At 42.2% G+C, this 25,533-nt stretch overlaps 1 protein-coding gene across 2 annotated transcripts; it reads right to left on the bottom strand.

Moving 5' to 3' along the window:
• Nucleotides 1-1,968: 1,968 nt before the first annotated feature.
• Nucleotides 1,969-25,459, bottom strand: ubr1 (ubiquitin protein ligase E3 component n-recognin 1). Of its 2 annotated transcripts, none has more exons than XM_018727749.2 (47): nucleotides 25,379-25,459; nucleotides 22,429-22,685; nucleotides 22,004-22,082; nucleotides 21,468-21,578; nucleotides 16,271-16,401; nucleotides 15,505-15,643; nucleotides 15,352-15,414; nucleotides 14,878-15,001; nucleotides 14,494-14,601; nucleotides 14,311-14,399; nucleotides 14,061-14,159; nucleotides 13,803-13,960; nucleotides 13,598-13,697; nucleotides 12,603-12,731; nucleotides 12,191-12,371; nucleotides 11,953-12,014; nucleotides 11,692-11,802; nucleotides 11,415-11,480; nucleotides 11,215-11,316; nucleotides 10,105-10,168; nucleotides 9,609-9,733; nucleotides 9,462-9,514; nucleotides 9,261-9,363; nucleotides 9,125-9,173; nucleotides 8,870-9,024; nucleotides 8,599-8,698; nucleotides 8,293-8,396; nucleotides 8,103-8,183; nucleotides 7,813-8,006; nucleotides 7,471-7,670; nucleotides 7,146-7,239; nucleotides 6,884-7,036; nucleotides 6,687-6,787; nucleotides 6,208-6,304; nucleotides 5,980-6,128; nucleotides 5,818-5,873; nucleotides 5,601-5,697; nucleotides 5,439-5,506; nucleotides 5,168-5,315; nucleotides 4,921-5,008; nucleotides 4,689-4,825; nucleotides 4,442-4,550; nucleotides 4,194-4,250; nucleotides 4,019-4,096; nucleotides 3,557-3,727; nucleotides 3,356-3,457; nucleotides 1,969-3,259 (listed from the first exon to the last, which is right to left on the bottom strand). In XM_018727749.2, the coding sequence occupies exons 1-47, from the start codon at nucleotides 25,421-25,423 to the stop codon at nucleotides 3,118-3,120; spliced, it is 5,229 nt and encodes a 1,742-aa protein (XP_018583265.2). In that variant the 5' UTR covers nucleotides 25,424-25,459; the 3' UTR covers nucleotides 1,969-3,117. The 2 variants fall into 2 exon arrangements, with proteins under 2 accessions (XP_018583265.2, XP_018583266.2); XM_018727750.2 differs by having other exon boundaries at nucleotides 1,970-3,259; nucleotides 7,813-7,991.
• Between the last annotated feature and the right edge of the window lie 74 nt (nucleotides 25,460-25,533).

Here is a 25,533-nt window from a genome sequence, read left to right as displayed (position 1 = left end):
TGGCATCTTACTGGAATGCAAAAAGATGACAAAATGATGAGTAGTGTAAAATATTTTTAGTGCTTAAAACTTGAAAGAATGATCTTTTTTTACTTTTTGGTATGAACAACTGAACCCATGACTGACGGGTTCTTTGATATGGACAATTGACGAGTGGAACATATGAAAATGTGTTTATAGCTGTTCATTAAATCTATGAAACAGAAATAAATTTAAAATGCCATGTCATGTTGAAGACTCTGAATGTGATTTTATTACAGTGACATTAATATTATGCATTAGGAAAAAGAAATGGGGCAGATAAATGTGGCATTTCACTGTCCTTTGAGAGGAACACGATTTGAACCAGTTCTGTAAAACTTAATGATGAAATAACATTTGATATTTTATTGTAGCCGATGGTCATGTGTAGAAATTTGAGAAACTCAAAGACAAGAACAGATGTATATTTACATGAGTCAAAAACCACTTTTCATCCAGTTTGAAAATGTGTTGGAATGTCAAAATAATAATTTAGCCTCAGCTTATTTCATCAAATTACATCTATCTAAGACTGCCTAGTACATTCCAGAAGAATGCAGCTGCTCCCCAGCAGGAAAAGAGGTCTTGAATAAAAGTCAGACATTTTCAAAAGGTTCAGAGATCAAACCTGCAAGAAGAACAAGCAATAAATTTACTCTAATGTGGGTTGCAGAGGGGGAGGGAAAAAAAAAAAAAAAAAAAAAATTTTTGCAAACGTCATCATTCTTCCTGTGATGGAATTTCACATTAGAAGAAAAACTTCAGAATAAGACCCAATATCTATTTTAAAGTTTAAGACACAAATTGCTGATTGCTTCCCCCTCCACAGCATTGTGGGGGCAAAAGCAGACAGTATATAGCCCTGATCATAGGTTTAAAAGCTGGGAATGGCACCCTTAGAGGGACAAAGGAATCAAAGAAGTAAGAAACTGAAAACATTGCTAGAAAATGCTCAATACACACTAATATCAAACAGCAGAGATGGGAAGACCCTGCGATCAAAGGTTTTGAAAGAAAATGGAGGAGGACTGTTCAAGATGGGGAACTACAGCATTGCCGTGTCCTGCAGTCTTGGAGAAATCCAGAATGAAGGTGCAGATATACTAAGGGCAACGTTAATAAAAACAACATTAAACATTAAAATGTGCCCACTGTGACATGGAGACAACATACCATAAAATAGATGCATCCATCTCAGGCCACAGATAGCAGCCATGAGACAGACGTGGGATGACTTCTGTTACATTGATGTGGTCATGATTTAGGCTGACAAATCAGGAACATAACCAATCAGAACAATAGAAAGAACAATTGTTCAGATTTTAAATATCAGCTGAGGTCCTCTTCCGTTCCATTTTCGAAAAAGCAACTGCCCCGTCAGCGTTAGGCAGCTTCCCATATTTAGCCAAGAGTTAGCACCTTGTTCAAAGGTACTATAGAAGTAGCAAGGAGTGGGACTTGAACTGACAACTTTCTGGTTACAACTGCATAACCAGGCACACATGCGGTGGTCTCCAAGCAATAAAATTGCTGCTAAAATACAATATTAATATTTGGGAAACACACCTTGACACACTTTGACCTTAAGCAGAGAAACAATACAGATCATCACGTTTCGTACACTTCCTGCATAAGTAAAAAGTGGAAAAACAACACAGACATTATGCTAGTCTGCATATAGCAACCAACCTGCTTTCAGAAAACTGAACCAAACTGGCAATCCTGACACTGAACCCCAGAGATTTAAAGTGACAGAAGTAAGATAAATGAGCTTACACCTTTCTGAAAGGCCTAAGAGCCAAGTGCCGGCATGACCTTCACCCAAGATCAGCTCAATTACCTTTGTGAGAAAGGCTGGTTTCATAAAGAATATATTGGTATTGTTAATTTCCTAAAGTTGCATGTGAAGCACAACAAATAAAAATGGCAAGATAACATCTTTTATTTAAATAGCTCAAGCATATTGTCCAATAAAGGTCACAATGATTTTGATTTCAAAAAGAAACTACTTAATTTTTGACAGAAGGAAGTGAGCTAATTCAGACCAATGCAATATAAACAGGAATCTGATAAACAGTGAAACAGCCAGCGAAACAAACTCCAACTTAAACAAATGTGTACATATTTACAGTTGATTGCACAGCAGTTACATTTCAACCAACTGAGTTTTAGTAAATGCTTTTCTGTGAAATTAATATACTTAAGTACAAAAAAGACAATCCATCACCTGGCCAATTTAGCCCATGTTCTGTCAGATTTAAACCAACTAACATTGCCTATATGTACTGCACTTTTATCAATGAGCGTCAACCGAGTGTGCGTGTGTGTCATTCCAAGAAACCTTCCACGAGTGTCTTGAGTCCCACTGCTATAACCGTAAGTGATGGCAGGGGAAAATACATTTTATAAGCAACCCCCATTGTGTTCAGATGGTGGCAGAGCAGAAATTTCACAAAACTAAATGCATTACATACTATCACTTGAATGTCTCAAATAAACTTGATACTTTTATTTTTCCATATATACACCGATTACAGTTTTGCATAAGATGGGTTTGACTGAAAATAAGTTGGGTCCTTGAAGGCTGGATACATCGATAATTTAAAAACAACGGAACGTAAACATAGAAAATCCATCGTTAATAGTTAAATTCAGGGTGGAAAAAGGTATGCAATGATAATTCTTCATTTCCTGATGAGCCCATTTATATTTATATATACCTTATGAACTGTGAAATATTTACATCACCACTTAGTGCCGACTCAATACGAGTTGATACTATTAAAATGGATGTATTGCTATTTTTATCTAAGTAAGCTTATTGTAAATGTATTGACAAATGTCCGTAAGAAGGGGTCTAAATGTCCACTTAGGATCTTATAATTCCATAGTGCCTGATGATTAAAAGGCAACCGTTTATTTCTTGTTAGTTTGTTCTCTCTTAGCCTCACCTCGTTCCTGTGGGTTCCCGTGTATGATTCAGAACAAAACATGTCCCTTTGGGAGGTCAGTGATACCACCAGTCAAGATGGAGGAGTTGTGCTCCAGAGAGCAGCACTGCTTCAGGAAAGTTGCACCCATCCCCTCAGCTGGATCTCACAACATCTGCCACTCGAAGGCAAACATAACATTGACCACCTCCTGGCTGCGGACAATCTCCTCCAAGATACAGTGCTGTTGCCACAACTGATGGAGCTTTCGGTAGCGCTCTGGGGAGAGGTGCAGAGGGTTGCCCCGCCTGAAACGCCACAATGGCACAGAAAATCAACAGTGCTCCTTGAGGAAAAGGACAAATTTTTAGCATTCAGTAGGGGTAAAGAGGCGTTAGTCTTACCCAAGCTGCGGGTCTGTTTCCCCATAGTCGTCAAGGTAAGGTGCATGGTAAGTGCTGCCTCTGGTCTTGCTGGCCATAAGGACCACTTCACACTCCCGAATCCTGTGAAATAAGGGCAATAAAGGCAAAGACGTGACCACACATGTGATCCAAATGCAGAAAAAGGAGAATGAGGAAAAGGATGCAAGCAGCATTGCCTACCTTAGGAACATGCCAACCCCAGCTCCACAGCTGGCAGCGTGGGCTGTGCAGGCTCCCACCTCTGCTCCATCTAGTTGCTCCTGGCAGCAGGTACTCTGGGAGCACAGCATAGCCCCACAGAACAGGCACAGTGTGGGGTGCTTCCGCTCATCATCAGATGCCTTTGGACACCTATGTGGGGCAGTAAGCGGAAGAGAGAAGTTGACTTTACTCTGCACAACTACTCAATCTGACCAAGTTACACTGCTGAGCAGGCTGATACTCGTTGTGCCAATCCAAAAACTTGCCACTAGTAGCCACCCCATCCCAAAGAGCTTTGTGTAACCATGCCTGCACAAAAGCATATGGAAAGTAAGTAATACATGTAATATAATTACTAGGGGCCTATTAAAGACACATGATGTCAGGAAAAACTACAGCAGACTGGAGAAGAAACAGTGCTGAACACAATGTGCCACTTACTGAAAGTGACAGGCCTGGTTGAGAAGGGTGCTGTAATCCTCTGGAAGGTCAATTAATCGGTTCTGTTTCCTTGGATACCTGGGAAATAAGAGAACCCAATAAGTTTTTAATTGCCCTCTACACATTCAGCCATGGAACCCAAGATGTGGGTCTGCAAACTGCATGGTGTGCTAACCTGATAACTAACACTTCTCCTTTCATGGCTTTAGTTACCACTGGACTTCCACACCACCTGTGGATGTACAGAGTGACATCATGTTGAGTAATGTGCTTTAAAAATGCATAGCACATGGTTTAGCATGAATAACTAGAGAGCAGCTACGAGGACGAACGCTGGTAGAAGCGACAGAGTGACAGTAAAGGTGCTGGATTAGCTTTCGAAGGACAACCAGTGTTAAAAAATTTAATAACCAAAACAGATACCTTTGCAACAATTGAGAAACCACCTCTTTGTGAGCCTCGAACAGGCTGAAGAGGTTGGAGGGCAGTGCCAGGTAACTGCAGAGTGCCTCCAACTGGCTGTCAGAGGAAACTGCAAGGTGGAGATTGCATGTCAATTATAATGTCTCCTGAATACTTATGGAGCCCAGCTCACTGTTTGACCAAAAAAAGCAGACGTGAGCAAGAATTATTTTACCACCTAGTAATATTGGCTCAGGGGGAGAGATACCTGGAGTGTTGGATAGCTCCTCAGGGGGAGATATTCCTGTAAGGCAGTTAAAGAAGAGAGCAGCACAGCGTAGGAAAGGGGCAATTCCTCTCCTCACTTGGTCTGCTACATACCATCCAGGAGCATCTGTCCTGAACCTGGGAAAGGTCACCATTAACCCATCATCACTACCACATGCTAAGTCTCAGCCTGAGAGTGCTGCCTAGAGGAGGAGAAAGTTGTCTGTACTCACCCATCTGCATGCTGTGCAACAGATTTGAGAAGCTCAAGGGCCAACCTTGCATCCTCTCCTTTGTCCTCTCCTGTCAGTTCTGGTGTGTCTAACAGGACATTTTTATTCAAATGTTGTGTTACTGTACCACATGACATTAAGCTCTTTCTTCCAAAACAAAAACTGTGTTTAGTCAATGTGACCAAACAATGTTGGAAATTTACTTTGTGAACCTTGTTTCTATTCTTGCTTTCTCCAGAGGTCTCACCTTGAAAAGACAGCATGACTTGCAATATGTGGGCCATGGTGACCAGATGCAGGAGGTACAAGTGGTTGTAGGCTGTGCTTATAGCTGAAGGTTCCAGATCAACCGTCTCCTCCTGGTACAGTGCTGGAATGGCCAATACCAGTCCCACCTGTACAAAGTTAGAGTAAAGAGAAAGAGCTAGCAGAAACTGCGTGGTGCTGGAAAGTAGAATCTACAAAACAGAGTATTCTAAGTGCCTGCCAACAAAAGACATTTGTCTTAAAGAACATACCAGCAAATGAAAGCAGTCTATTTCTAGGACAGAAGGTGAGTCTTCATCATTCATGTGAGGTATCAAAGCTGGTAGGGAAACATAATTGTGAGAATGAAAATGATTTTTAAAATTACTATTTACATGCTATTCAAGTATTTCATACACAGAATAAAAACCAACCTCCCAGCATGCCCATGAAGTGATTCTGGATGACAGCCTGTGAACTCTTCCGACGCTGTGCTGCAGAAAACTGGACCACAGCCTTCAAACCTGCAAGCTGAATCAGAAACATAGCCAAGTTACTACACAGTCCATCAGTTTCTCAGTTAGTCTGAGGGCTTTGTCTACTTTTCAGTTCACTGAAAACTATAGAAAGAGTGGGGGGAACCTCACTGACCTGCCGATTCTGCAAGGAACCAAAAAGGGGCTTGTCCTCATCCAGCAGCATATTCTCTGTGGGAGTAAACACACCTGAACTGCAACAGCCCTACGATCATTCACTTTCATGTGGTACGTACAAAGAGGTACAGAGGATGTGGTGTTGAAAACAGAAGCTTACCAACAGCCTGGATTGTGAAGGCACAGGTGTTCCAGGACATGATGGGCACACGGGAGTCTAGTTCATTAGGTGGCACCTTCAGGCCCACCCGGTACACAGTGGTAGCACAGACCGTCAGCATGTTACCAATGCTATCTGAGAACTTTTTGCTGTTGGGGAGAAAACAATGTCTTACACTTCTCCAAGGATCAGCCAGAAAGAAGTCACCAAAAGGATGTCTACACTCACGGTGCCTCAACGCCAAAACTCAGGATAGAACGGAAGTCTGGCTGGCTCTGGTCCACGAGCTCATCGTCCATTATGGTGCGGTTCTCTCTCATTTCCCCTATAAATGAAAACAGGATGGCGTCCAAAAACTAAAATGCAATTCCAGAAGCAGGAACCAAATAAAGCCCTTCAATTATAAACACCACACAACGGCAGTACCAGTCAAAAGTCTGAGTACACCTGGACCACCAGGGCATTACTTATATGGGATGAAATGGACATAAGAATGACAGCAAACAACCCACAAGTGTCCTATGTGTATCTCTGGGAATTGCTGCAGTAGAGCTGGGAGAAATGTCAGTGATTTCTTCCTCACTCTTGTTAACAGAATGACTCATGGAAAAGTTCAAATTAGCTTCCGGCAAGTTTTGACAGGGAATGCATATGGTCATAGAAATATTCCAAACAGGAGCATGGTTTTGAGTTGGGAGAAGTCTTACCACTGGCCTGGGTGGCAGCCTTTAACCCGTTGATCCTGGCCATGATAATCTCAATCCAGCGTGGGAATGTGAGAAGCTGACCCACAAGCTCAGCGCTCTCTCTGTGACATAGAAGGAAGGAAATTTAATCCACAACTGTAGGCATTTACATTAGCATTTGAAGGAAAAAGCTGCCACAGAGAAAGGAAGTAACTTACAAGTGGAGTGGAAGGGGATCCAAAGGTATGAGTGGGACCACGGTGTTGCAGAGGGACTTGCACAGAGGGCACATGTACTCCCCATTTTCAAGATCGATGATTGGTTCAGCATGGAGACGACTCCGGGAAGTATTTTGCACAGCTTCAAAATACCTGTGAAAACACACATGTGCAAACACACTCTTCGTGTGTTTGGGACTGTGGCAAAAACACTGACAAGCCGTTGGCCACAAAGAGGAGAAAAGGTCTTGTAAACACTCACTTTTGCCAACAGGATGCATGCATGACATGCCCACAGCTTCCTGTATGAGTCCCCACAGCCAAGTCAGGGTGCATGAAGAGGGGATTGTAGGTTTCTGCCAAACAAGGGAAGAAAATGTGAACATGCACCAATCTTATAGTATAAAAATATGTATAATAAAATCAGTACAGCATGTGCTGCAAGTTACAACCAATAAGCACAGTGCAGAGATTAATTTAACACTGACTCAGAAGAGTTTATAGAAAAGGTTTAATACTTCTACATCAGCATGATGGGATGAAAGGGGAGCCAGTGAAAGTCCTAAAACAGCGTATGGGGGACTAACCTGCTTTAGGCAGACCTTTCCCACGGCACTGGGTAAGCACGGTTGATCTCTGAACGCAGGCTGTCAGAACCATGGCTGGAGCACGTGCCTTTACCTCCTGCTCTTCCTGGCAGAGGATGCAGGTAAGCACCTCCCGCTCGATCAGTGCCACTCCCCGCCGTGGCCCCACTGCTACCCGCCTCTTGCTCATTTCCATGCCACTGTTTGAGGGGCATGCAATTAAAAAAAAAAAAAAAAAAAAAAAAGTTCACTGTTTTTCCCACCCCCCCTTTCTTTGGAGAGCTGAAATCTAGACCATTAAACAAAAGAGCTGAGAGATGCATCAGCCTTACAAATGCTTACCTGACCATGGGGGCTGAGGGCTCCCCCTGGGCCCCACTCTCCGGTACATTCTCATACAGCATCTTGTGCGTCTCAATGAAGTTCTTTTGCATGGCTGACATCTGGGCCATTATTTTCTGGCGGTGCTTGGCTGCTTCGGCCTTCCTCTTACGTTCAGCCTTTTCCTTGTCCTGTATATTCTGTGGGAGTGGAGGCTTCAGAATTAAGGAGGACAGAACTAAGCAGTTGTCACAATTAAGTAAATATTATGCAGCTTAAGAAAATGTAGAAGTAAAGCTTCTCCCAGTTACCTCTTCTGGTTTGGTCTGGTCCATACTGGTGGCAGCCAGAGGGCTGCTCTTCACACGTAGACATTTAACTGTCTCAAACATCTGAAGCATGAACATAACAAGGCCATGGTCACAAACTGGATGTTGAATGCCGGATGAGCACTGCTTCAGAACAGCCGTCCCATTTCCAAAGATGAAAAGGGGTTTCTACCTGCAGGGTCCACTGAATCATGTCCTTCTGGGCCTCCAGTGAAGGAAGCCCCTTTAGCTTGGACAAAAAGTCAAACAAGGACTTGCCATGCTCAGAGCCAATATCTAGGAGAAAGAAAGAAACTAGTCAAGGTGCAGATATTTTAGCAGACAGCTGCCCACAAAAAACAAATCATCTGACATGACAGGTACCTTTACCAAGATAAAAACTTTCACACATCATTATACAAACTTTACTGAGCACATTACAGCAGTCCTGTCTCCATGGGCATCTTACAGAAAAATTGATCAATGGTACGATACTAACCTCGAGCCTTCAGGCTGAAGTCAAAGGTCACATCGTCCTCATTGTTTGCCTCCAATTGGGTCTTCTCCTCCAGGAGCGCTTGAGCAGCGAGGTGCATAGCCTGTGACATACATGTGACTGTTCATCTCTTGATCACTCATCTTCCTCTTAAGTCACTACAGAAGGAAGTATGAACAGTTTTGAGAGACCTAAAAAAGATCTGAACAGGTGTGCCTAGATCCAAGGAGGATCTGACAGACACCAGGATATAAAAACAATGAGGAGGTTTTACCCTCTGGACCATGGCTTCAGTCCACTGAGTGGTGGTGTCCTCCACTGCCTTCTGAAGCACCTGCCGCAGTACATGGAGGAGGACATCACATCTCAGTAGCTGCACGATACTGGAGAAGGCCTGAGAAAAGGGTGGAGGAACTGGAGGTGGGAGGGCTGGGGATGGGAATGGGAACACCAGAGCAAGCGGTCACAGATCACAAGTAACTTTTACAGCAAGCTGCTCTTCACAGCCTTGTCATGGTGGGGAGCTTACCTTTATCACAACCCTCCTGAGCTTTTCTCTTTTTCTGAGCATCTTCTGCCTGAAAGCCAAATAGAGCATTTTTACACATACCCTGACAAGAGCTGAAGCAACAAGCAGTGTGCACCCTTCTAGGGCACAGTCATACCTTACTGCGCTGGGATTTGGAGTAATGGTAGAAGAATGGGTTAAACTCCTGAAGGCACTCCTTCTTCACCTCATAGAGGCCATGGCCTGAAACACCAGGCTTCCTAAAGCATCAGAAAAATCATAAACATGGCTTCCTACACATTTCCACCCAAATAAAAACAGGAAGTACGGCAGGAAGGGGAAATATTTCACCACATACTTGAAAGTAGCAACTGTGGAAATTACATTTTCTAGACCAGTTTCACGGCTTTCCTGTTGAGAAAAGGAGAAAATCTTGTTTACAGTCTTTACGGCATCACTTCATCTGCTGACATGGTACGGATTTCTGTGATGGCTGGTGTCTCACGTTCTCTGGCAGCGCCTTGACGAGGCTACTGTGGGCCATAGGCTCGATGCATAGGAGGTGTATCACCTCCCGCATAGTCATGTCCTCCTTTGTCACACCACTGATCCCTGGGATATAGCGCTCACCTGCTCACCAGAAGACAGGAAGCCATGTTATGTTTGGTTGCTGCCACACAGTGAAACTGGCAGAAAGAGAAGTACCTCCCATAATTAGTTGAGGAATTAATCATGGTTGCTTATACTGTGATAATAATGTAGAGCATTAATGACTCTTAAGAATCCATGACTTTAATTTCCAAAACCTTTGCTCAGCTAAAGCAAGATTTACTGACTTATTTCATAACTCTTTCCATTAAACTGGAACTTTCACTGCAAGTCATTCCAGGTATTTGGAGAATCCTGAGCAGAGGACCTCCAAAACAGTTAAATCCTCTAAAAAAAAGATAAGCCACATAAAAAGACAAGCAAAACTTGGCCAGCATAGCTGGCAGACCTGCCTATGATGATGATGAACAGATGTAGCATCTCCTCAGTCAGTCTGTTCCACTGCTTGAGAAGCTCCTACAGGACAACAGTAAAAACACACATTAGCCATTAACACAAAAAGAAATGGAAAAAGGGTCTGAAGTGTCAGGCAAGTATGAATAGAATGTAAACATCTGGGAAAAAACCATCCCTATACAATGTGTAAAAAAATCCATACAAGTGCTGTTTAAAACTGAAAAGCTGCAATTATTTTAAGGACAGAACGGTAGTGCAGTAGGTAGCATGGTTCCCTCGTAGCCCCTGGGCTGCATGAAACTGCGAGTTTGTGTGGGTTTTCTTCCACGGTCCAAACACACATGTTTCAGGTGAGCTTTTCTAAGCCCAGCTGACTCTAAATTGCCCTTTGAGTGTGTCCATGGGGGAGAGAGACTGTCTTGCATCCCATCCAGGGTGTTCCCTGTATCACTTTCAGGGTAGACCCTGGACCACCAAGTGATTATTGATAATAGATGGGTGAATGCATGATGCATTGATTTTAAACTTTCAAACACACTGATGAGTAGAGCCACCTGAACTAATGTTAGCAAATAATCAGCACCATCTCTTCAGTTTTCACTTTGTTATTGATAATAGTCCACATGAAAACCAAAGAAGGAAGTTTAAGCGAGAGGCAGCTGATGAATCACCTTATCAAATGGAAAAGGTGGTCACCAAAAAAGCCACTAGCAGACTAACTAAAATTCTAAAGTGGGCTCTGGCTAATTTTTTGAAATTCTTCAGAGACTAAACAAATTCAAAGTCAACTAGGAAGGGGAAGAAGCCAAAGTTGTCAAAGAGACAGATTAGCAATGATGCCAAAGGTAAAAGGGAGGAGGGGGGGGGACTTTCTTAGGGCACAAATTGATGGTTGTTGGAAATAAACCTTTTGAGACCAAGTTACAGCACAAATATGATAAGGTTTATGTCCAAAAAAACCTAAATAAAAATGTTGAACATCTGAGCTATCACTGCATCTACCCCATTTATTTTTGCACACTTTGAGCTTGATAAGATTTTTAGTGATCCAAGTTTCACAGGGACAACTGTAGTATGAGAATTACAGTCCAGGGATTGTTTCTCACCTGGTCTTTGGTAGAGCAGCTCCCATTGAAAACCTCAAAGAGCTCAAATCGCTGTAGGACTAGCATCACAAAGTCATTGGGGTCTATTTTCGAAGCAGCAATCTGTAAGTAGAGCATAAAGAAGGACTATAATTAGCCACAATCTTAACCATTTCAATTTTTAACAGAAATAGAAGACAACGCTGATCACATGTACATACCTGTAGCATGATAATGTCCTTGTCAAACATCTCATCCCGGCATTTGACATCCTGGTAATAATATACCTATAAAATAAGAAATGCATCATGGCTCTTGTTGCTGGAATAAACATTGGACAACTGATCTCATGCCAGCTGTGTACAAGCAGGCAGTGCAAAATTACTGGTTAATAATTTATGTTTGGTTTTTGTTGCATACGCACTAAGGTCTTTAAAAGGAGCCGAGTAGCTTCTGAGACAACTTTATCTCAGTCCAAGTACCTGCCCCCAAGCTTACCTGGCTAACAAGCGACAGTCCATTCCGGCGCCACATCTCAGCTGACACCTGAGCAGCAAGCACCAGACAGCGCAGTGGGTGTTCAGCAAAGTAGGCAAAGTCACAATGCGCCTGTAAAGCAAAGAACAGGGCCTTGTTATGTAGCAACACTAATTCTTGAGGGATAGGCACCTTTCAGCTGCAAGGACAATGGCTCCGCAACAACGTACAGCTGGCTGTTTAGGAAAAATATGGCTTCTGAATTATACAATGTACACCCACCGGGTCCACATACTCGTGCAGATGAACAATTGCCCCTGTCCTACAGAGGTGGATGTACAGACCTGAAACAAAAGGGGAAATGCATTAGATCAAGACAGAAGCTGAAATATCCAGAAATGAGCTATCATATAAGTGCTGAAGTAAGATACTATCACATGAGTAAAACTATGGATGGTGGATTAAGTAGAGAGGTCTGTTTGGGGGGCTGACAAGCAGAAACAAACAGACTGATACTCACCAGCCAGGAGTCTGGAGACGGGCAAGTGCACAGTGACTGGCTCCTGGGACACCCTATACGGCCGGGCATGCAAAATGTGCTTGCACATGTAGGAGTCAGTAGCTTCGCCGTGAAAAGGTTGATTGCAGCAGCTCATCAGTGTGCTGTGGCACTCTTTGAAAGCCCTCAGCAGGACCTCTTCCTGGAAGCAAAGTCACATTACATCGATTTTTTTTTAACTGTAATTTAGCAAACTTCCAAACAAAACAACTTAAGCATCTATAACAACTATAGACATTATAATTTGTAGACGTTCCAGTTGAGGGCTTTACTCAAGAGTAAGAGAAGTTCAATAGGCATAGAAAGCAGGCCCGCTTTTGGAAGTCACATATTCGGTTGCTAAGATGTAATGGCCCCATCAGACCATACTCACATCAGAGGCACACCAATCCTGGAACATGGACAGGATGTGCCTGAGCTGCATCTGGATGGAGAATCCTGCCTCCCACTCAGGCTCAACTTCAATGTGTTGACCAAACTGGCGCTTAACTTCCTCCATGCCCTAATGGAGGGAGGTCCACAGAAGTTAACTTGCTGTTCTGTGCTTAGCCACCGCACCGTTTTCCCTTCGGGGTTACAGGTTGTAACCATGGTGATAAATTACAGTTGCTAGAGCACCCCTTATAACCTTCACCATCTTTCAGGGTACTTCACACTCAAAGACTATGCCAGACAGAGGTTAGACACTTCAAAGCCTAGGTGTAGGCGACTTCTAGGGTATAGCACAAGAGAAAAAAATTCTCTCCAGTTCTGTCCAAGCCTTTCCTGTTCTAGTCCTGCTGAAATCTCAGAGTGCTTTTTCTATACTATCACCTGTCAAAAACATTTTCTTTTCACTTCTATCCTCTGATTTTTTTCCCCTCCAGTCTTATTTTTTCCCACCATAATGGTCCCCTCTTGCACTGCCTATTTTCAATAAATCTGAAACACATACAGAAAACTAGTTTTGCCTACTTGAGATGGAACAGTAACAGAATACCCTGTAGTTCACAATAACAAAGTCCATTGTTTCTCAACTCTGGTTCTGGTTACCAATAGCACACACTGGTTATTGTTCAGGCTGAACTTAATTTGCTTTGACTGAGCTGCTTATTGAAGTAATGTACGACTCAAATATTTAACTCATTTTTTGAAATATGTGAAAGTGAATGTTTTCATAAATGACAATTATACTCAAGCAAGTTGTTGCAGGAGTATCTTGAGCCTTGTAATGAATTAAAGATGTAAGAGGAAGAAAATCAAATAGTTACTAATACCACCTCCTTTAGTTTGATTTTAGCACCATTTGCTAAAAACATTTTTAGGTGGGCATACTTGAGGTCAAATTAACATTTCAAAAAATGGGCAGAATACATGTGAGAAGAGTACCTGCATGCAGGCCAGCATTCCCAGAAATGTACGGAAGCCCTCCAAGAACTGTGTGCGGAGCTTATTTGTCCAAATCATGGGCTTGCTGATCAGGATGTACCTGTGTATAGGGATGGCATCAACACCACAAATGTGCCAACCCACACACAGGAACCACATTTCATGATCTTCACTATGTCTCTGCACATTCAAGTACAGAACCCACCTGAGGTCATGAAAGATCACCTGGATCCTGAAGAACTTATCAGAGTTGTACCCTTGAAAGTGGAAACGATTGTTGTTGTCCAGATGCTCAGACAGCATCTCCATCACTGTGTCAATGATCACCTTGATGACGTTCCCCTCCTCGATCAGCTGTCTGGCCTGAGGGCATAGAGAGACAATCAATATGTGACAAAGATCCCTCCAAAGTTTTTTCCACTTTCACACCCGACTGGTAATCTGTTCCCCCATTCCTGCTCACCAGTGTGGGCACGGTAAATATTTGCACAGACAGTGCTGTAACAGATATGCTTCGTTCATGGTCATCGCTGATGAAGTCTTTCTGCAGCTGCTTGTAGTGCTGGGTAGGCAAAGAGAGAATGGGTACGGTCAGCCCTACTACACTTAGCTGAGTCCCTGTGTCTGTGGGAGTAGCCCAATTCCTAATGATGTAGTTGTCACCAGATCTCAAAATCTCTTAAATGAAATTTGGGGATCCATAAGGAACAGACCTTTGTAAATTCAATGGCAAAAAGACGTTTGTATTCAGTTTCCATCAACAAGCTGCAGACGATCAGTTCATGGATGATCTTCCTGGCACCTGAAAGAAAAAGTATTGCAGAGCTGTGGATGCGGCCCTGAAAGCACTAAACGTGCATACATAAATTAGAGCATCTGAACATACCACAGCTCACCTTTGTAGAGCTTGGCATCGTGCAGCATGAGTCGGCTGATAAGGCTGGCTCGACCTGCCGTTGGGCTGGGCTCCAGTGCCACCTGACAGAACACTTGGCGGAGCCCAACTGCACAGCAGAAAACAGGTCTCTCAGATTGCTTCTGCAGGCAGAATTGAGCTAAAGAATTTCCTGTTATCAACTAGTACCACTAAGGAAATGGGTCTAAAACAGGACTGAGAAACAAGTTCTCAGTGAAAAGTTTTATTTCAGTCTGGACAGAAAGTCACTTCACCTCAAATTCCACATCTTAACCATTCGTTAACTATAACGCAAGTTAAACTGAGAAGACTGTTCGACTCCAAGACCCAGTACTCCTGCAAGTAGCCTTGAGTCACAGCAGACCTGAGGAGCTGATGATCTGCTGAAACCAGGTGCCAAGACGCATGCTAAAGCTCTGGTGGGCCATCACAGCTGAGTGCAGGATCTCTACGCGCAGGGGCTGCAGAGAGATCTGCTCAGAGTTCTCCTGAAAAGCATTCCACAAACAAGTCAACACTCCTAACCTGACAGAAAGACACACACAAGGCCCCTAAATCTCACATCCCACAAAACGACACAGACCGGGGTATCAAAGCTCGGAAACGTGTTTCTATATCACAAAAGAGGTAAGTTAAACAATTTTTACATCAAAACAAGGGTGCTGGGGGAAAAAAAAAAAAACGAAATACATCAATGCCACATAAACATTTCCTTCAAAGCAAATGCCTATACACAGGAAGAAGTATGACAAAAATAGCCTTTTTTAAAAATTAAAAAAAAAGCATTTCTCAGTCTAAGACCACATAGATAAACCCCATCCAAAAGGCCCATTTGCACCTGAATAAGCCGCTTGGCTTGTTGACATGACTCATATGTTCCGCGTTTCACTGCCCTTCGTCCCTGGAAAAGCAAAAACAAGGACCTGCAGTTACCCCAACTTCCATACAACATAAGTTACAGTGATTTAAGGCATTCAACCTTAGCGCATACCTCCTTGTCAATGAGGGAAGTGTGCGTGTTCGCCTCCTTGTGGCTACAGCTCACAGCACGCCGCAGGGTGTAAATGACGTGGTCGTACGAGTGGTGCTCGTCATTGTAAAGCACACAGTAGTACGTGTCCTCCTTCACACTGGGAGGAAACAAAGCAGCAGACAGCTGTCGCCCATCATGCAACAACAGCCATCACCTCTCTAAAGCACAAAAGGCACACCTTCTTCCAGGTGCCCCCAACACAATTCAGTTAAGTAATACAAACACAGGTGCTGATGTACCTTGAAGCTATCTTGTTTGAGTAATCATTTTGAACTTTACATATTAATTATGATTCAAGAGAAACTCAGCAGGGACTGTGCAGTCTGAAACACAAAGAATTAAAAACATGCCATGTATTGCATCTATGGGAATCAGGTTAATTAACCTGTTTGAGAGCTTCAGATGTTTTTCATTCATTAATGCTGGTGTTAATGATGTAAACTAGCTAACATGGACAAAAACAAAACATAAACGGGCTTTTCTTTGCCACTGGGTGACAAGTCAAGGCCATGAGGTCTACAGTGGAGTGGCACTCTAACAGCACACTTTAAATGACAGCTGGTGAGCAGACAGAAATCCCTTATGATTTCATCATACTGAGATCCATGGTATGCAGGATGACGAGAAAGGCCAGGGGACTGGAACTCCCCTTCCAACCAGAGCACTTTTCATTTTCGCTTTCCAGCACCTTCAAGCTATACACACCACCACCCGGTGAGTCTACCTGGGCTGAAGCTCGGCTGGTAGAATGTCGTTCTCCTCCCACACCAGCATGTCAGCTATGTACTGCAGCAGCACCCGAAAGAGCTTCTGAGCACGCTCCTGCAGACCGGCCTCCAGGGCACAGTCACTATCCTGCAAGGGGGGAGAAAAGCATGAAGAACTTTGGTCATTATTAGACTTGGGTAGGGCAGTCAAAAACAGTATTCAAGTTGCTTTTTTTTTTTAAAAAAAAAAAAAACAAAAAACAAAAAAAAAAAAAAAACCATCAAAAATTTAGTAAAATTTTAAAAAGTATTAGATTAAAACACTCAAGTGTTCTGAACTAGGAATGTTAAATGCTTCAATACACAATGTCACCTTTAAAACATTTCTCTTTTACATGCATATTTTCAGTAAATTAAAAAATGGTGTACCAATAAAATAAGACCTTGAATGAATAAAAGGCCGGTTTTTAATACAAGATTTAATTTTACATTTATTCACTTAGATGCTTTTCTCCAAAATTTGTGCATTACATTAGGAGAGAGACACAGTTACAGACATATGGTTAAATAAACTTTGTTTCTTTCCACTTTATGCACCGACATTCATCGCACAAGTAGGTGCGCAAAACTCAGGACAGACTAATCCAGATCACCTTCCCCCTTTTTTTTTTTTTTTTAAAAAGGTACACAAACATTTACTTGCAATACAGGAGTAACGGCTGTTTAAATGCTTATCCGGATATGATCATAAAGTCAGAGTGCATGAACATTTACACCATACATGAGCTTGAGAGATCGTGGGCGAAGTGAGTCCCAAAGACACGTATAGGAGTCGACAATGGTAAACCATTCCATTAGTATCTGTTACAAAGAAAACTATAAGAGTTGTAACCATGAGTCAATTCAACTTTTAAATTGCCCTTAGAGTGCAACTATGAATGTGTGCATGTTTTGCAACCCTGTGACAGACTGCCATCCCATTCAAGGGGTATCCTGACAGGCAGAGAACCCTGTGCTTCTGGGAAAGGCTCTGGATGACCACGACCCTTGGCTTGGCGAGTAAGTAAATAAACATGACTCAAAATAAAAATACAGTGTCTCCTCAAACTCCTTTTCCATGCTGACCGTTTTATCCTAAAATGTACAAAGTTTATCATCTTATCACCGAGACTCAAGATAAACTGTAAATGCTGTGGAAGTAAGCTCAATTAATCTGGTCCCATATTCCCTCTCTGTTTTTGTGTGTTTTACTGGGTGCAGAAGTAAAGAAAATTCAAATGAAGAAATTGAAGATTTCAAGTTTTTTTTTTTTTTTTTAAATTCTTAACTTGAATGTTTGGAAAATGTGGACCCAATGTATACCTTCAGCGTACTGCCATGACTCTCATTTTTGACATGTGCAGTTAGCATATTAATATGTTAATTACCAATTCATGTTATAACCTATACCAACTTTCTGGAACTCAGTTCCAAAGTTAGATTTTTAATCATTTCTCTCCAATAGGAGCTATAAGCAAAGTAACTAATGCTAAAACATTAGAACCATCTCTCACAATGTCTCAACATGGAATAAAAATTAACTGAAGAAACATGCATTTTATCAATGTGGGCAGTCAAAATGGAACAAAACAACACCAGATTCTGATTGGCCAGCAGTAATCTGTGTTTGGTTAACACTAAATTCTGACTGGTCTCACCACACATTAACTGTATGGTACTAATGGGCCACTCGTGTTATATCAGTGACAACAGTGATAATCTAAAATGTAAAATTGCTAATGGTACACAATATAAGTGACTTGATTGGTTTTATTGAGAGAGTGTTGAAACTTTCTGAATACATAATAGCCTTAGTTATTAAAAAAAAATGTAAAACTCATGGGAATAGGGTCACAAATGCGACAGAATAAAAGTTTTCTTTTCCACAAATGTACTTAAGTGAAAAGCAAAGATGGCAAAACTATTCTGAAAAATATAATTTCTACATAAATTTACTTAAGCAACAGAAAAAATGTAACTAGTTAATTCTAACCTCAGATAATAAGCAGGATGTACTTAACTCCTTTCATTACTTCCTTGATGATTTTAGACAAATCCCTCTCAAACCCAAACACACAGGAAAAAAGGCCAGGAACTATAGAAATCTCATCTTTCTCTAGCTTACAAAAAGCTCAGCCTTCATAATAATCAGCTCAGGAATAAGTACACAAACACCCCAAAAGAGCTTCAAAATGTTCTCATCAAGCAGAAATTAAAGCTTTTCTTTGGCTTTACAGTAGCCTTTCTGAACACATAACAACTAACTTGTCTCGCATGACGAGTTTCCTACAATTCCTTTGAGTACATTTTTATGCAACAATACATGGCACAGAACTGCGAAAAAGAAACATCTAGATAACTGTGTCCTGCTGCACTTATTTCAAGCTCAGACTACTTTACATTGCTTAATGTAAACACCGTAGTGCTCGCAATCCAAAAACAAAATCATGAATACCTTTTTGTATTATGCCATTGATGTTTGCCACAGCAAAATCGGTTTCATAAAAAACATGAACAGTTTAGCAAATATAGTTCACAAATTAATATTCCATATTACTTCACCAGTCCATCTAGGTTCATGATACTTGGCCAGCACTGCACCTGATCTCACCCTTAACCTTCCAGGAAGTAAGGCCACAAAAATGGATCAAGAGGAGTTAGGTGGGGTGTTTTGAGGATGTAGTAAGAATGCCCCTTTGTTGGAACCTGCTGGAGTTAAACCACGGAGATCCCAGAGCAGACCCAGGATATAGTGGAGCATTACACGTCTTGCATGGTCTGCGGATCCGCCAGAGAATAGCTGGAAACTATTGCGAGGGGAATGAAAGGTTTGAGCCAACCTACTCAGACTGCTACCATAACAACCCTCTCCAAGGCAAGGAGGAGAAAACTAAACTGAACAGATGTTACTTGAACTATGAAGATGAGTACAGTGTGCTGTGATAAAATTTAACTCCAGGATATTTATGGCAATAACTGCAGTCTCCAAGAATGTTACAACAACCTTTGATTACATTCAATGAAAAGTCTTGAGAATTGAGTGACTTCACTGTTTCAGGGAACCAAAAAAAAAAAACAGCCAAAATATCTACTACAAAAGATGATGGGATTAAGACACACAAAACATTTTAAGAACATGCATTTTAAGCCCCCCCAAGAATAAAAACTTGTTTATCAAGAAACACTTTTTGCACTAATTATGAGGATCTGTAATCCTGGATGTGTTTGGTCAAAAACCTATTCTTTATCTATAGCTAGTTACATCTCCAACACCAAAAGGCAGCATGACATTCACATAACATTAGGATGTGATATAGTGCATGAAGGGTTTTGCAACAGTCTAATTCAATTGCAATGTACCTCAGCTCATAGCAAACTAATTTAGCACCAGACATAAAACACAGGTACAGCACCTGCTGCTTATGGAGAGAGGGCTGGAGAAAGAAGCCCCTACAATAAGCCTGATCTTATCTCTGATGACAGATACCCTTCATACAAGGTTTGGCAAAAGGTCTGGCACCAATAAAAGTCATCTGAGAACAGCTCTATGGCTCTGGTTTCGGTTTTGTTATTTAGACCTACAGAATGGAATAAAAAAGTTGCAGTTCAACATCCCTTTTGAAATAACACTGACCTTTTAAATTGCACAGACCTAAACTGGAATGTATCAAAAATCTCTGAGAACATCTAGCTATACAACATACAGCCATCCTCAGATTTACAAGCATAATGTGTTCTTCAAAACTATTTGTAAAATATGACTCAAATGAAAAATCTATTCCATTATTAATTATGGGAAAAAAATACCACATTTCATGTACATACAATAGTGAGAGGTCCTAAAAAGAGTGTTTTGGGAACCACTTGTTTTAATGCATGTGGTTGTTTTGCTCTGGCAAACTAATCCGTTTGGAATAATTCTGAAAAAATGCTTTGAATAATTATTCTAGGTACAGTTACTCAACATCATTGCTGGCATATTCATAAGTATGAGAGCCAGTGTTTTCAGTTATTCCAAGATTTCTTCGATGACTGTCTACTCTACAATATGAGCCATTGAGAACCAAAGCAAAATTCCATGTATGCGTGTGCATACTTGACCAAATCAAATTCTGAATTCATTCTACAACTGAAAAATTTTAAACATGTTAAATAAAAATCAATGGCCTCAATAGAAAGTAGACATCTCAAGGTTTCTAGTACAACAAATTTTAATGACTTTAAATGTTCTGTATTCATATGAACCTTTATAATATACAGTTATTTCTGCTTTATGTTTTCAAAGTACTGACTGCGCGGTTGTCCTCAGTTTTCTTGCTATTCGCACTGACCCTTTTTTATTACTAAAAAATAAATAACCGTAATGACAAGAATGTGCCTAGGAAGCATACTTGTGACAAAATTTCAAGTGGTCAACGTAAAAGAAAAGCTTGATGTCACTAAGTGTTTTGAACGAAATGAAAGAACGTGAGACATCATTTGCCCAAGTGGGATAAAGGAGTCAACTTTATGTTCAAGCCATCTTCACTTTTTTCCCAAGGGAAAGTCTGATATTTACTTCAGTATTTTTTTTTATCTATAAGGAACTGAACATGTTTCTAAACAGTTAACATTTTATTAGGATTGTTATTAAAATTGTTAATGCTTTGGTTATCAGTTTGATGAGGCTTTGAGTGATCTCCCCCACGATTTTTCCCAAGACCTATTATTTGGATTGCTCCATTTTCCATAATGCAAGGTTTATACAGAAGTGTATCTACCGTGTTATTGCAGAAAAAAACTACACTTAAAACTGTAGATCCCATCAGTGCTTCCATGGAATTTAACAGGTCAATTTTACCCACACATAAAAATCCATACTAGAAAGTTCTCAGCAGTTTAACAATTTTAATCATGACAGGATTAAGTTTTTCATTTTTCCCCTCATCTTGTCCTTTTCTCTTTACATACCTCCTTTCTCTAACCTCCCCTTTTGACACAGACTTCCTGTGTCTCATTTTCCCAGGGAATTACTTGTTCCCTAAAGCTGCATCCAAGGTTATTAGGTCAGAGGCAAGTGTTTACCCAAGAGCTTGTGTGACTGGAGGACACTAAGATGGTTCATCACGAAAAGACAAAGCACGCTGACCATGCACTCTCATTAGTCCTATGATTGCCACTCATTATGACACCCACCAACTTAAGTGCAGACGTAGATCCCTGGTCGTGCTTAATGCAGCACGGGCCTGTCTTCCAGGCCTCCAAGTCCCCACAGTCACAGAAGCCCCCACCGGAAGAGGTGTGCATCTGGAGAAGATCCAGGCATAAGAGTCTGTTAGTTGTGGAACACACAGGACAGTTGAAAATCACAGGCTGGCAGACTGCTCAGAGGTAAACCACTAGTGGAATGATCTAGATGCTGGTCCTGCCATATTGACAGAGCAGGCACTGTGTAAACTCCCCCACAGTAAAACATCGCTTTATGTGCTCAGAAGTATACCACAAATTAATGTCTTTCTGGACTGAGGGTCATCAGTAAGGAATGACACAAATGAGTTGCTGTAGCATATGCAGTTTTTTTTTTTTTTTAAGATGACTGGCATGTTTTGTTTTTGAGGAGAAACTTCAGGCACTGGGTACAAAAAAAAAAAAACTTGCTGTAATACCAAATTATTCTTAACCCTCTCCATTAGTGATGTTGCACCATAAAGGTAACATAACTTTGACCTCACCTTGTAGCGATGGCCCTTGTGTATACTGTTTTGGAAGCAGTCCATGCACAAGACACACGTGGGGTCTATAGCACAGTCCCTGGAATCGGTCACAAAGAGAAGTAAGACTGAAACAATATGCAAACATGACAACGAAACATGCCAACACAGACTTAAGACAGCAAACCTGCAAGTGTGAGTGGTGTCAACCAATTAATAATTCAAATCATCTTCTGACTGCTGTGTAGCACTGAAACATAATGCTACATAAATAATGGTACCACAGTCTTTTTTAGACAAAAAAATAAGATCATAACTTGTATAAATAAAGAATAAAGGGTGCATTTAACATAATTCGTCATTAACTCAAACCAAGAGCTGATAAAACATTTTGTATACGCTCGCAGGTGTCCCAACTCGACTCTTCTTGACAGGGGGGGTCAAACCTGCAGGAGTAAGTGGTCTCTCCCTCCTTAAAGACGCGCCCGCAGAGCTGGGAGGAGGCACCGCTCTGCTGAAGTTTCTCTAGGCTAACATGGGGGTCCTCCCCAAACAGGAAGTACTCCAGGGGCTGCAAGAGCAGGCTGAGTGCCAACTCCTCTTCCTGGGGACAGGGTTCTGCCTCCAGGCAGTAGATTCGCGGCACCTGCTCCGCGAGGTAGCGCAGGAGTTCGCGTCCACAGTCCATCAACTCCTGCCATTTCTGTCAACAAACAAGACAAAGCGGGCAAGTACTGAATGTCGATGAATGTCAGAATACAGCCATTGTATTTACTAGTGTTAAAGGTTTCAGAAATTGAACAAATGAGTTCAAAAACAGTCATCTGCTAGTTAAACTTGGCCCACCTTAACTCTGATGATACTAGGGGTCCTTACTATATGATGCTATATGGGGCAGCTGATAAAGTAGTGGTTACAGCTGCTCCCTTTGGACCCAGAGGTCACAGGTTCAAATCCCAAGTGTCACTACATTTAGGTATTTCTTATGATGCTGTATGCATATTATCATACTGCAGTCAATCAGACAAAGTACTACAGAGGCAACAACAAACATGTCATCTCACTGCTGTAGAAAAGACAAACAGTACCATGCTGAACAAGATATTTCCCTGCAGTGTCCCCACTACACCTCTCTACATCTGTAAAGTGAGTGTTGTAAATTTTGAGGGGCCCTTGTTTTTTCTTTACTATATTTAAGAGTTCCATCCTTGCGCTCACTCTCAGGAATCCTTTGCTAGTTTTACACCAGTACAGTATCTTAAAAAGAAAAAAAACTGTTTTGTTTTATGCAAGTTTTGCTTTCAAACTGAAATTATTCCTTTTGCAGGTTGAAACATGTATTTGCAGGGTTAAAGTGTCTTAAGGCGAGGCACAATCGGAGATAAAGGGCAACATATCTGCAAGACAACAGAAAACCCCAGAAGATTCTCTCTCTCACGCGCGCGCGCGCACACACACACACACACACACACACACACACACACACACAAACTGCTTGTCCCAAGCTGGGTCGCAGCAAGCCGAAGCCTAACACAGGGCGCAAGGCTGGAGGGGACGGGACACACCCAGGACGGGACGCCAGTCCGTCAAAAGTCACCCCAAGCAGGACTCAAACCCCAAACCCACCAGAGAGCAGGCACAGGCCAAACCCCACCCTGGAAGATTCTAAGTGATGAACTGTGTGTCTGCTTGACTGCCCTTGTGGCATCCCTGTCTTCAGGGGAACCAGTGCCAGGGTGCACCTGCACTAACTCCCAGCTTGACACTGTGTACCTCTTGTGTCGGCATTTGGACTAGACCCTTACCTTACCTTCACCGTTTCTTTTATGATGTTGGGAACATATGAGTGACTAAGCAGAGCCAAGCCACGCATAGTTTTCACACCTTACTGGACTGTTTCTTTCCGTCCTAAACTGGACTAGGGAATAAATTCTGATCATGCAGCAGACATACAGTCTTTTTGGCATAAATACCTACCTTAGTAGTATGTGTATGTGGGGGAGGGGTGCATTCCTACCGCTAGTGATACTGCATTGCAAGATGTAGAATAAGACACAATGGTGACCATCTGAATTCCGCAGAGCTGCCACTGCAAACTGTTGAATTGCTCCCTATGTAGAATTTGTGCTTTACAGTTAAAGCCACACACCTTTACACATACAGGATGAGAGACTTTTGTGATTTTTTCATTGGAAAGCAGCAATAAAGGAGTAGAGATGAACCGCAAATTGAGCCCCGCAGCAAGAGACATCTCAAACAGATGTAAATAACACACTTAGAAAGCACGGATCTCACACTCCTCTTTAGCCACCACAAATTTCAGAACTTGACACGCTTGTGCTTCATTAAGCAATATATACTGGAGCTATTTTATAACGGGGGGGTGCGGTGGCGCAGTGGGTTGGACCAGGTCCTGCTCTCTGGTGGGTCTGGGCTTCGAGTCCCACTCGGGGTGCCTTGCGACAGACTGGCATCCCGTCCTGGGTGTGCCCCCTCCCCCTCCAGCCTTACGCCCTGAGTTGCCGGGTTAGGCTCCGGTTCCCCGTGACCCTGTATGGGACAAGGGGTTCAGAAAATGTGTGTGCGCGTATTTTATAACACCAAACAGCACATGGTGTGTTAAAGAAAAGGTTCCACTGACTATACTTCAAAACCTAACCCGGAAAAAGTAAATAACCTGCCAGGTTCTTCAATAATATTACATGAGTCATGGGCATTAAGACTGTTTTTGTACAAAAAAAATCTAGAATTGTTCCCCAACTATTTCAACAGATCACACATTCATATTGTTGACTTGTACTAAGCCTTAGTCTAAGGGGCAGCTGGTAGTGCAGTGATAATTTAGAGCTAATTATCACTGCACTAGCAGCCGCCCCTTAGGTTAATTTGAAAAGGCGGACTAAGCAAGTGAAATAATAAGGCAGCGGGGTGAGTGGCGGTGACAGAGTCATGTGCGGAAGTTGGACGCTGTGTCCTGCAGCGCTGCTGAGATTGAGAAGGGAGGACAGGCGTCCAGATGTCGCACCGCAGTCCTTACGACAGCGCACCCGCATTACGTTACACGCCAGTAGGGGGCGCCGGAGGCCCCAACATGCCCAACACATAGCTAACAGTAACAACAACCAGCGTTAGGCGCCTAACCCCTATTTTTAGGAAAGCTCAGCGCGGCGCTAACTAACATTAGCTGCACAGTGAGAGCCCGGAAAAACAGAGTCTGTCTGAGGGGAATTTACTCCGCTCGGTACCGTACAGTAATTATAATTAAAACAAGCACGGTTCGGTACCAATATTTTCATAGTCAACAGGTGCTCATCGGTCCAGCGCCAAACAACACTCGTATACAACCGCAATTCCTCGATAACGGACAAGAAACAAATACGAGGGTTATAGGTTTACCAGACTGAGCTCAAGTCCGCTGACTGTCCCTGGTCCTTCCGCCATCTTTCATCTGCCGTACAGCGTTGCCGGGGAAACGTGCTGACGTGATCGATGTGTTTTTACGACTTCCCGAACAACGGAGGTTAACACTTTTTTTTGTTTTATCTAACAGT

Source organism: Scleropages formosus, chromosome 15, assembly GCF_900964775.1.
Source record: "Scleropages formosus chromosome 15, fSclFor1.1, whole genome shotgun sequence".
Taxonomy (NCBI): Eukaryota; Metazoa; Chordata; class Actinopteri; order Osteoglossiformes; family Osteoglossidae; genus Scleropages; species Scleropages formosus.
The sequence above is the reverse complement of the archived record's forward strand: the minus strand, read 5'-3'. Positions and strand labels throughout refer to the sequence as shown.